The sequence below is a fragment of the Ovis canadensis genome, chromosome 2, assembly GCF_042477335.2.
Source record: "Ovis canadensis isolate MfBH-ARS-UI-01 breed Bighorn chromosome 2, ARS-UI_OviCan_v2, whole genome shotgun sequence".
Taxonomy (NCBI): domain Eukaryota; kingdom Metazoa; phylum Chordata; class Mammalia; order Artiodactyla; family Bovidae; genus Ovis; species Ovis canadensis.
The window spans coordinates 156,714,402-156,727,543 of NC_091246.1; the positions used below are offsets into that span (position 1 = coordinate 156,714,402).

The 13,142-nt window shown below is 38.5% G+C and overlaps 1 protein-coding gene across 6 annotated transcripts in view; it reads left to right on the top strand.

Moving 5' to 3' along the window:
- Positions 1 to 13,142, top strand: part of CCDC148 (coiled-coil domain containing 148) — a 329,833-nt gene that overhangs the window by 96,056 nt on the left and 220,635 nt on the right. For 4 of the 6 annotated variants that reach the window (XM_069577480.1, XM_069577479.1, XM_069577478.1 and 1 more), the window contains 4 exons: positions 2,800 to 2,882; positions 3,080 to 3,231; positions 5,362 to 5,457; positions 5,534 to 5,715. In XM_069577480.1, coding sequence (XP_069433581.1) covers positions 2,800 to 2,882; positions 3,080 to 3,231; positions 5,362 to 5,457; positions 5,534 to 5,715 — 513 coding nt within the window. The remainder of the gene's footprint in view (positions 1 to 2,799; positions 2,883 to 3,079; positions 3,232 to 5,361; positions 5,458 to 5,533; positions 5,716 to 13,142) is intronic. The other 2 variants (XM_069577482.1, XM_069577483.1) reach the window with 1 other exon arrangement.

The window sequence follows — 13,142 nt, forward strand, 5'->3', positions numbered from 1 at the left end:
CACCAAGGAAACCACAATTGAAAGAGACACGTGTACCCCAATGTTCATCGCAGCACTGTTTACAATAGCCAGGACATGGAAGCAACCTAGATGCCCATCGGCAGAGCTGTGGTACATATACACAATGGAATATTACTCAGCCATTAAAAAGAATGCATTTGAATCAGTTCTAATGAGGTGGATGAAACTGGAGCCTATTACACAGAGAGAAGTAAGTCAGAAAGAAAAACACCAATACAGTATATTAATGCATATATATGGAATTTAGAATGATGGTAACAATGACCCTATATGCGAGACAGCAAAAGAGACACGGATGTAAAGAACAGACTTTTGGAGTCTCTGGGAGAAGGCGAGGGTGGGATGATTTGAGAGAATAGCATTGAAACATGTATGTTATCATATGTGAAATAAATTGCCAGTCCAGGTTTGATGCATGAGACAGGGTGCTCAGGGCTGGTGCACTGGGATGACTCTGAGGATGGGATGGGGCGGGAGGTGGGAGGGGGGGTCAGGATGGGGAGCACATGTACACCCATGGGTGATTCATGTGAATGTATGGCAAAAACCACCACAATACTGTAAAGTAATTAGCCTCCAATTAAAAAAAAAGAAAAGAAAAGAATGTGCCTTGCAACGGAGAGAGTGCAAGTTCGATCCCTAGTTGGGAATGGGATCCTAAATGCCACAGGGCAATTAAGCCCTTATACTGCAACTGTAAGAAAAAAATCCCAAATGACGCAACAAAGACCTGATGCAGCCAAATAAATATTTTTTAAACATATGTTATGAAATAACTTCTGGGTATACTCCACTATCATGCACCCATTCTCAGTATATCAATTTTATCAGTTCAGTTGCTAAGTCGTGTCCGATTCTTTGCAGCCCCACGGACTGCAGCACGCCAGGCTCCCTTGTCCATCACCAATTCCTGAAGCTTGCTTAGACTCATGTACATCGAGTTGGTGATATGCCATCCAACTATCTCATCGTCTGTCATCCCCTTCTCCTCCTGCTTTCAATCTTTCCCAGCATTAGTGTCTTTTCAAATGAGTCAGTTCTTCACATCAGGTGGCCAAATATTGGAGTTTCAGCTTCAGCATCAGTCCTTCCAATGAATAGTCAGGACTGATTTCCTTTAGGATGGACTGGTTGGATCTCCCAGCAGTCCAAGGGACTCTCAAGAGTCTTCTCCAACACCACAGTTCAAAATCATCAATTCTTCAGTGCTCAGCTTTCTTTATAGTCCAACTCTCACATCCATACATGACTACTGGAGAAACCATAACTTTGACTAGATGGACCGTTGTTGGCAAAGTAATGTCTCTGATTTTTAATATGTTGTCTAGGTTGGTCATAGTTTTACTTCCAAGGAGTAAGCATCTTTTAATTTCATGGCTGCAGTCACCATCTGCAGTGATTTTGGAGTCCCCAAAATAAAGTCTGTCACTGTTTCCATTGTTTCCCCATCTATTTGCCATGAAGTGATGGGACCAAATGCCATGTTTATTTTCATATGTAATCTTAAAAAAACTTTTGACTAAGACCATATGCTAAAGAAATAGTGTCATCTACAATAGAACCCCCTCCTTTATACATGTAAACAAAACCCTTGTCTCATATTTGTAAATTGGCTTAAAAAATATTGGCACATATATAAAATAGAATACCATGCAGCCACTAAGGTAAACAATAATTAAAAAATTACTTAGAATAAATAAATAATTGTTTATTATTAGTAGTTTTCAAAAAGTCTTAATGTAAAATGGTAGATAGGCTATAATTACAACTATTTAAAATATTCCTGCATGTAGACAAGGGCTAGAAACTTACATACAAAAATAAAAATAACCATATTAAAGTGTTATAATTGTTACTGTTTTCTTATTTTATACCATTTAAATTATTGTATCTTCAGTTCAGTTCAGTTCAGTTCAGTCCAGTCGCTCAGTCGTGTCCGACTCTTTGTGACCCCTTGAATGGCAGCACACCAGGCCTCCCTGTCCATCACCATCTCCCAGAGTTCACTCAGACTCACGTCCATCGAGTCCGTGATGCCATCCAGCCATCTCATCCTTGGTCGTCCCCTTCTCCTTCTGCCCCCAATCCCTCCCAGCATCAGAGTCGTATCTTAACAATCTTAATAAATCAAAACTCTTTATGATCTTTATTAAACCTGCCATAAATAAGGGATTGAGTACAGTATTTTTATGTCCATTTAGTGCTGGTTATAGTTTTGCTCTAAAATGACTATATTTAAATAATATAGCAAAAGTTTATTAAGATTTACTATATTTTTGGTATATAAAATACGTACTTTTACTCCCATTTCCCTAGGTCAGGACCTTCTCATCTCTGAACTTTTTAAATAACCTCCTTGTTGGTCCAGATGTGCCTGATCCCCTCTTCATCTTCCATTTTTATTGACCACCCTCCTTCCAGCCCATCCTCCATCTTGTTGCCTTGGAAATCTTTCTGAAACACAGATCTGAATTGGTGTGGTCAGCTTAATATCCCTCAGCGGCTCCCCACTTTCCACTGCTCTTTCCACCTGAAATAGTGCAAGGATGTATCCTGTCCTTGCCTTGCTAATGCTGTTACTTCTGAGGTATGCAGCCATACTTCTGTCTATCTCAGTGTCTTGGAGATTATCTAATCAGTGTTAGGAATGTAGTATGCTGTCTGAATTAATGAACAGGTGAATGAAACCACATTAGATTGAATATTTCTACTGCTAGTTATTTTTTAACTTGTATATATGTTTATGATTATAATTGATTAAGATAATGTCTATTTCAGATACAAAATGGAATCTGAAATAAAATCCTTATTCAATGAAGAGAACATTGGAAATGAATGTCTTTCTGATCTTATGAATTTTGGTAGGTTTTGTTTTTTTCTTGGTCCCACATTTAAAGGGGAGTTTTGTTTTAAAGTTGAAAGTGGGCCATACATTTCATTTTCTTTTAATATTAACTGCTGTTTGTTTTTTTCTAAAGGAATCCAAAAACTCTGCATCTTAATGACCTGTTCTTGAAGAAACTTAATAATATGTTGCTTTGATTTTGTTTCACCACAGAACAGGAGTTATCAGAACAATGGTGCACATATCTTAAAAATGTAATAAATCCTATTCAGCAATTGAGAGAAGATCTAAAATACAGACAGCATCACATTTCACAGTATTCACACTCACACAGTGAATCTAACTCTGTGAAAGTATTGGAAGAGGTCAGTATATCTCCTTTACTTTTAATACTGTAACATTTGGAAGAGTCTGAGATAAACGTGCATGTTTTGTGTGCTCAAATAGAATGTATAGCAAATTCCATTCCTGAATCTGTCCAACATGCTCATTTCTCACCTAGAAATGTTACAATAACCTCATAATCCTGCTTTCTTCCTTTCTCCTCCTTCCAGTCTATTCTGAGATCCTATCCTAGGGACAGGGATCAAGTCATCCTCCTGGTAAATCCCCTCAGGCCTCCTACTGGCCAGGGTTCCTCTTGTAATAGGGGTGGGGCAAGTGTGCAGCCTGAGCTCCTGACCTTTAGCGTGAGACCTTTAAAGAGAGCCTGTTAGAGCGAGATCCTAAGAGATTGTTAGCACGTGACCATTAGGGGTGACCATTAGCACTGTGGTTACAAGTCCCACTCCACCAGCAGTCAGCCATGAGGTGGTCCTCAAAGCACAAAGTGTGGTGAGAAGTGGATCGCCACCCTCTCTGGGGTGCTCCAGGCCCTCTCACCTCTAGCTGGCAGGTGAGCTGGTGGACGTGGGGAAAGGGTTAGGGCTGTGTCCTTCAAACTCCAGAACCTTCACGTGGCCACCCACCGGCCAGGCCCAGGCCCTGAAGCAAAGGCAAACTTCTCCCCAGTCCCCACCTTTTAGACCTAGTGGTGGTGGCAGTCACCGTGGGCCGCTATAGGACCAGGTCCCCCCAGCTTTGGGCCACATGACAGCTGGGTCCTGAGCTCCTTGCTCCCTCAGTGATGATGGCTGGGCAAGGCCTGGGGAGTAGACCCTGAAGGTGCCACCAGCTGAGATCTGCCTCCTCAGCCAGGCCTGAGCACTGGTGGGAGGACCCAGACTGCTTGCTGGACTAATGCTCCCAGGCAAGGTAACTGGCTGGCACAGGGACTCCCTCCTCCTAGCCAGGGTCTGGATCTTGGCGGGAGGGGAGAAGTGGAACCTTGGGACTTTGCTCTTTCTTGTTAGGACAGAGACTATCATTTGTTTCAGTGGAGGTTTGCATGATCTTTGTGACCTGACCATGACTTAACTTGGAGAACCAAGGATCTGACACTAGAATTTTGCAACAACTAACTATCCCCCTCCCTCACCTTTCCTATAAAAAGGGATTTGCTAAAAGCTTTTGGGGAGTTTGGGGTTTTTTAAGGCATGAGCCACCTGTCTCTTTGCAGGGCCCTGTAGTAAGCCTTTCTCTGCTCCAAGCTCTGACATTTTGATATCTCTTGGCCTCACTGTGCGTTGAGTACCTGGTACCAAAACTCCCCATACATCTGACCCTACCTTCCACCTCTTTAGTCTCACTATCTATCTGATACCCTGCTTTCCCTACTAGATTTTGTCCTAACAGTGCTGACCTTCTTCCTATTCCTCACATAAGCCAGACTCCTTCCTGTCTCAAGGCCTTTGCACAGGCTCTTTCTTCTGTCCCACTGACGGCTCTTTTCATCTTTTAGTGTTAGCTTTAATGTCCTTTCTTCTGAGATGCCTGTACTGACCACTCATACGAGAGAAGCCCCAGTCACTCCCTATCCCCTCACCCAGTTTATACCTCACTTACCTCCTCCTGATACTTTCTTACCTACTTTTTTATGAGTTTGCTTACTACCTCCCCTGACTAGAGCATAAACTCCCTTATCATGGTTGCCATGGCATGTAGGCTTTTAGCTGATTTTTTTCTTACTCTATTTTTTAGTTATTTTTCAAGCATTGTCATATCACTCTCATAAATAATTAAAAATGAACATTAAAAATCAATGCCCTTCTGGGGATTAGGAACAAGGATGTGAGAAAAGGAGGGGGTGATTGAAACAGAGGCAGTCTGGTAAGCTTTCTGCCTTATCACAAACAAAACTCACGGTGAGTGCAGAGTGGCTATAATTGAACTCATTTTGGGGTTATATGTCTAGAAGCCCCTTTAAAGCTCCTTTGCTTGATGGACACTGCCTGGATATGACATCTCTTGAACGCTCCTCCATGGATCCTGAAGGGAACTTTCACTTATTTAATTTGTTATTACTTATTGACTTTTGAGAAAAATTTCTATGACTTTAAATTTAAATATTGAATAAATCAATAATTTGGATACCACTTGCTCTAAATGTTCTATAGGTTGATTTCGTGAAGAAACAATTGAAAGCTGTCTATGAACAACTTAGGCTAGAGCAACAGAAAATAGAAAATTATCTTTCAGACTGGAGCATGAAGGTAAGTGCAATACTGATAGTAATCTATCAATTTGTCATTTATATTAAATAGAACAATCATATAAACTTTTTTTCAGATATTAGATCATTCTTCAGAAGAAAGAAGTAACCTGCTTAGTGAACTGCCCATGGAATTAGAAACTTTGGAATGTCCGTACCCTGACTTGAAATCTTCAATCCTTAATGAGTTCTGTAACTTTACAGAGAAATATCAAAAGAAACTTCAAGATTTTGATCTGCAGTTAGAAGACATATGCAGGTGATAAGCTAAAACTTCTTCACTTATGTAGATTTTTGTCATCAAATTTTTATTTTTTTAGGGGTCACTATACTTCTGATTTACCATTATTATAAACACTTTGTGCTTAGAATATAGTCTACCAGTAAATGTTTAAATTGACTGTTCGTTGAAAAGAGAGGTTTCCTTATTTTTTCTGCAAAGTAATTTCCCTGAAGTAATGATTTTAAAGATTTGTATATGGTTAAAGTATCTTTCTTATTGATCACTTTACTATTGGTAAGAAATAGTTTTTAAACATGAATTTTTTTTTAAACATGAATTTTTGATAACTGAATTTTCATTTCAAGATATGAGCTCCTCCTCAGTGGAAATTTAAAAATCAGTACTAAAAATTGATTACAGTGGAAAATATACCCATGTAATTATGTTATCTATAATCTACCATGATTTTGCCTTATATTGAACATAAAACATGTTTTATAAACTTTTTTAGAAAATGCACCACTTTTAAAATTGAAGTTTAGTTAATTTACAATTTTGTGTTAGTTTCAGGTGTATAGCAAAATGACTCAGCTATATATATATATATTTTTTCAGATTATTTTCCATTATGTGTTATTATAAGATATTGAATATAGTTCCCTGTGCTATAGAGTAAATCCTGTTGCTTATCTATTTTATGTGTAGTAGTTTGTTAATCCCATTTTCCAAATTTATCTCTCCACTCGTTTCTGCTTTGGTAAGCATATGTTTGTTTTCTATGTTTGTGGGTCTGTTTCTTTTTTGTGCATAGATTCATTTATTATTTTTTAGATTCCACACATAAATGATAACATGTAATATTTGTCTTTCTCTGACTTCACTTAGTAAGATAATCCCTAAGTCCATCCATTTTGCTGTAAATGGCAATAAGAAAATGACTTTTGATTGTATCATGAGAATGACAATCCTCTTCTGAATGACAACTATAATACAAAGTGACTTAAAATTCTTGTTGGCAAGGCCATCTTCTCTAGTGTAAATTCTATATTAAAATTCATTTAAAGAACAAACTGAGAAATGACACCCTGGGTCAAATCAATAACCTACTTCATATAGTGTTAAGTATATAAAGTTTCTGGGGAACATTTTGTAGGAAAACATGTTTTTTACTCTATTATATTAAATTCAAAATTCTCCCCAAAGAATGTACTTTTAAAAAGAAAGAAACACTATTGAAGGAACATAGTTATAGTAAATTAGAAGTAAAAGACACTTCCTTTGAAATGAAAGATGATGAATGTGCAGATATTCAGTTCAGTTCAGTTCAGTTCAGTTCATTCGCTCAGCCATGTCCGACTCTTTGAGACCCCATGAACTGGAGCACGCCAGGCCTCCCTGTCCATCACCAACTCCCGGAGTTCACTCAAACTCATGTCCATCGAGTCGGTGATGCCATCCAGCCATCTTATCCTCTGTCATCCCCTTCTCCTCCTGCCCCCAATCTCTCCCAGCAGCAGGGTCTTTTCCAATTAGTCAGCTTTTCACATGAGGAGTTTCAGCTTTAGCATCAGTCCTTCCAATGAACACCCAGCAAATATTAGTATTTATTATATTTCTTAATGAATTGCTTGTGAATGAAGCTCTTCTATGTGAAATTACTAGTGTTAAGAAATTAATAACAAGGACAATCTTAAATCCTACCAACCAGAGCTCTTTGCTTTCTTAGCTTCTTGATCCAGACTCCTATGTGACAGCTTCTGTGTGTCTCAGCTCTCGGAAAGGCAATCCTAGGTGAAGTCTGTGTCTTTCAAGACCTAAGCTGCTTTCTTACTTCTCTGTGGCAACGGTCACATGATCCTCATAGGCAGACATGTTTTTGGTCTCCTAAAAGCCCCCTGCCTCTCTGTCTTCCTTTCTTCCCATCTTGTAATAAAGCTGAGAAAATATTAATAATATATAATTAATAGTTTATTTATTGATTGATTATCCTTTATCACAGTGAAATATTAACCATGTACTTAGTTTGTCTCTAATTTTAAAATAAACATCCTTTCTCCCTTCCCCACCCCAACCTTGTTAAAGAGATTTTAGAACTTATCCAGCAAGAATGAGGGGGTTTTTGTGTTTCCTATTGGTGTTTTTAGTAATTAGAATGATTGTGCCGTGAAGGGAGGTAAACCTGACTGTCGTTTTAAAGCGGGTTGGCTGCCCCATGACCTTTCCTCCAGATGGCATCTTGTACCCCAGGAAAGCTGGCTGAGACTGTGGTATTTCTAGGTTAATGGCTCCTAAACGTGGAAGATTTGCCTTAGTAGCCTGTATTAGCTCCCTTCCACTAGGATCTATTCTTTACAACACGTTTTCTTACCTCTGTTTGAATCTAAACTCAATCTGTGCTCTTCTTTTGGGTAACCCTGCACCACTCAGTACAGACTGAGATTCACAGCTCCATTGCCATTACTGAGATTAGAGAATGAGATGAGTATGCTAAGATTTCTGCACAAAGAAGCAGCATTGAAGGAAAAATAGCTCAGAAAGACTTGATGGAAGAAGTAAGATTCACTATGGAATCTGAGGAATGCATAGGGTTAAAATAAGACAGAAGGGCGCTGGTGAGAACCTTCCCCAAAGGTATATTCAGTGCTGAGGCTGTAAACCCTAGAAGACAAAGTAATTGGCAATATTTGTATCCTTAGCACCAAGCATATCCTGGCACATAGCAGCTTCTAAATAAATGACTGTGCAATTGAGATGAATGAAAGGTGAAAACAATGAGGTGAGAGTGGCAAGTCCTGTTACGAGAGCAGTAGAAAACTACTTTGGAAGAATATGGGTTCATAAATTCTAGTTTAATAGTCTGTTTGTCACATATAATTATCCAGAATAAATTTCATATAGCTAATGATATGTTTTACTTGATGAATATTTATTCAGTAATCCTTAATATACAGTGGTCGCTGCTAAGCTCCTTGGTAAGGGGTTCAAAAGGCAGACTAGACTAGAATGTATCCTTCCCTTTGAGAAGGCTTGGAATATTGAGGGGAATGGACATATGCACATTTACCCTGACCAAATTATAGACAAATGCCAACTGCAGAGACTATGACAAATATGCTGGCAGTGAATGATGAAACACCAATAAAATTGAATGAGATTTCAGAAGTAGTTTTATTGAGGAGAAAGAGAATAAATAGGCTATTCTGAATAACTACAGAGGTGGTGGGCATTAGAAATCTCTGGCTGTTGGTGAGTAAGTCACGTAAATATACCGTTCTATCTAGCACAATGATTTATATGTCTAACTCTCATCTGCCAATATCTGCCATTATTTTGATAAGACCATTTCACCTTTTGGTTCTAGTTTTTAGGCCTTGTAAGAATTTGCATAGCTTGTATACATGTATGTGCACACCTGTACAAGTTACTGTGCATATATTTTAAATAGATGCCTACTGCTGTGTCTAAGAAGGCTGAAAGATCTGAGAGACATTTTTAAATTATAAAAAATTTTCATTGCAATCATGGTTAATCCCAACATTTAACTGCTCCTATTTAGTAGCAGCTTGCCAGTTTGGATTGGAATGATTCCATCCCCAGATCCAAAGGTACACCCTAGCTGGGAGTGTGTACCAGTCAGTAGCTTGATTTCCTCAGGCCACAGCAAAAGGTGGTCCAAATCAGAGCAAAGGTCAGAACTTTTGTTAGATACAGGTGAGAAGTAGTGCATTTTTTTTCACTGTGGTTCTACCAGGAAAGTACACAACTGTGGTTGCTGCTGGCAGCCACGTTGTGGGTGAAGGAAAGCAGCAAACAAGGAGAGGAGAGGGTACAGATAACATGGGGAAGCTGGCTTGGTACCTTGTTTGAATAGCATGGGAAACCAACCTCATTGCTGTGTTTCCAAAAGCAATTAGTCCATATTAATGTTTTAAATCAGTTTGACTATAAAATTCCTAATTTTATTCAATAGTTGGTATGATTTCAAAATACCCATGACTCATGAAATTAATGTTAATTTAATACAATTGGAATTGAAGAATTGTTGAACATTATTCCAGAATATATTAGGAAGATTAAGGTTGTGAAATTGCCCAAAGTTTCAGAATGAAGAATAACTGGGGGTGGTTGTTCAGATGCTCAGTCATGTACAACTCTTTGCAACCCCATGGACTGCAGCATGCCAGGCTTCCCTGTCATTCACCATCTTCTGGAGTTTGCTCAAACTCACGCCCATTGTGTTGATGATGCCATCCAACCATCTCATCCTCTGTCACCCCCTTCTCCTCCTGCCCTCAATCTTTCCCCAAATCAGGATCTTTTCCAATTAGTCGTCTCTTCCTATCAGGTAGCCAACTTATTAGAGCTTCAGCTGTAGCATCAGTCCTTCCAATGAATATTCAGAGTTGATTTCCTTTAGGATTTCCTTTAGCAAGTTGGTCTCCTTGCGTCTCCAAGAGACGCTGATAGTCTTCTCCAACACCACAGTTCAAAAGCATCAATTCTTTGGCGCTTAGCTTTCTTTTTGGTCCAACTCTCACATCCATACATGACTACTGGAAAAACCATAGCTTTGACTAGACAGACCTTTGTTGGCAAAGTAATGTCTCTGCTTTTTATTTATTTATTTTTAAATTTAAATTTATTTATTTTAATTGGAGGCCAATTACTTTACAATATTGTATTGGTTCTGCTTTTTAATATACTGTATAGGTTGGTCATAGCTTTTCTTCCAAGGAGCGAATGTCTTTTAATTTCATGGCTGCAGTCACCATCTGCAGTGATTTTGAAGCCCAAGAAAATAAAATCTGTCACTGCTTCCATTGTTTCCCCATCTATTTGCCATGAAGTGATGGGACTAGATGCCATGATCTCAGTTTTTTGAAGGCTGAGTTTTAAGCCAGCCTTTTCAACCTCCTCTTTCACCCTCAAGGGGCTCTTTTGTTCCTCTTCGCTTTCTGACATTAGGATAATATCATCTGTTCATCTGAGGTTGTTGATATTTCTCCCAGAAATCTTGATTCCAGCTTGTGATTCATCCAGCCCAGCATTTCACATGATGTATTCTGCACAGAAGTTAAATAAACAGGATGACAATATACATCCTTGACATACTCCTTTCCCAATTTTGAATTAGTCCACTGTTCTATGTTTGGTTCTAACTGTTGCTTCTTGACCTGCATACAGGTTTCTCAGGAGGCAGGTAAGGTGTTCTGGTATTTCCATCTCTTTAAGAATTTTTCACAATTTGTTGTGATTCACACAGTCAAAGGCTTTAATGTAGTCAATGAAGTAGAAGTAGATGTTTTTATGGAATTCCTTTGCTTTTTCTATAAGAAAAATTTTTGTAAGATATAGCAGATGTTAGCAATTTGATCTCTGGTTTCTCTGCCTTTTCTAAATGCAGCTTATACTTCTGGAAGTTCTCAGTTCACTTACTGCTGGAGGCTAGCTTGAAGGATTTTGAGCATTACCTTGCTAGCTGTGAAATGAATATAATTTGTGCTAGTTTGAACAGTCTTTGGCATTGCCCTTCTTTGAGACTGGAATGAAAACTGACCTTTTCTAGTTCTGTGGCCACTGCTGACTTTTCCAAATTTGCTAGCATATTGAATGCAGCACTTTAACAGCATCATATGTTAGGATTTGAAATAGCTCAGCTGGAATTCCCTCACGTCCACTAGCTTTGATTGTAGTAATGCTTCCTGGGGCCCACTTGACTTCACACTTCAGGATGTCTGGCTCTAGGTGAGTGACCACACCATTGTGGTTGTCCCTAGGCAGAAAATTAGAGATACCAAGGAAAAATTTCATGCAAAGATGGGCGCAATAAAGGACAGAAGTGAAACTGACTTCACTGTGGCTAGGAGAGTGGTAAAACTTGCATACCAAATATAAATATATATTTAATATTAAAGCAAATTAGAAGATTTTATATGTCTGTAGCAGCTCAGTGGAACAAAATAGAAATACAGAGATTATCTATAATAATTTAATTTGATGTAAAGGTAAAATTTTTATACTATAAGGGAAAGATTGGATTACTTATATGATAATACTAAATAACAGGGAATTAGAAAATGAGGTTAGATCTCTTATTCCATGTGACTCAATGAACTCCAGGTGCATTAAAATATGAATAAGAAAAAGTCATAAAAGAATTAGATAAAAATAAAAACAAATCTTGGAGTAGAGAAGTCCTTTTAAAACATGTTACCTGCAGTGAAATCATGAAGAAAAAATTTAAATATATACAATGACATAAACATTTAATAAAATCTAACAGGATATTTCCTCAGGCAAGTATAAAATCTTTAAAGAATCGATATGGACTTCTAAGTTTCTGTCCAGCAAGTAAGGGGCTTATCATTTGCTACTCTGCTCTAATGAGGAGTGGAAAGTTGAGCAAACTGGGAAATCAACAACTCTTCTTCTGTATGTTAGAGGAATAAGGTCAAGGGCAAATCACTGCACCCAAAACTGGAGACACAGGTGATACAGTAGAGAATCACAGATTATCTGAGAAGAAACCCATTAGCAGAAACTTTCATAGGAACCAGGGTTGCGGTAGAAAAACCTGCACTATAATTGATGAATTGCTGGATGCTGAGTGTGGACAACTCAGAATTTAAAATTCTAGGGTCCTTAGTCATGGGGACTCCCCACACTTTTTTGAGTTTACCTCAAAGAGTTCCACTAGATATCCACAGTGAATATTTGTGAAAACTCCCCTCAAGGCTCTGGTAGAGGAAGGGGAAAAACCACATTTTGAGTAACCCCAGAGCGTTCTGTTCTTCTTAACAAAGGCTGCACAGTGGAAAGGAATCAGCCTCCCAATGCAGGAGACTCAGGAGACTCGTGTTCAGTCCCTGGGTTGGGAAGATCCCACCCTCCTTCTATATTGTTAAAGGGTCAACTGTACACTTGAATATACAGTGATTTATTTCTGATTCTTTTTTTGACCCCTTGGACAGTAGCCTGCCAGGCTTCTCTGTCCATGAAATTTTTTCAGGCAAGAATATGGAGAGGGTTGCCATGTCTTACTCCAGAGGATACTTGAATATATAGTAATTTATTTTTGGTTATTCATTGTAGTAGCTAAAGATTAAGGAAATAATCTTAATATCATTAGGGGCTAATTTTGTAAGTTTCCATACAAGGTATTATTTTCTAGATTAAAAAATAATGTAGGGAATTCCCTGGTGGCCTAGTGATTAGGGCTCTGTGCTTTCACTTCTGGAGACCCTTAGCTCCCCTGGTCTGGGAACTAAGATCCTGCAAGCTGCATGGCACAGCCAAAAATAAAAAGTAAATACTACTCAGCATTCACTGATATGCAATACTCTCCAAGGGTCAAGATGATTAGGGTGTGATATAAGGTTAAGCAAACCTTTTAACAGTGTACAGTACACATTTTGTAAATTAGGAAAAAGTAAATGTGTACTCTCTCTCATTATATATATGTA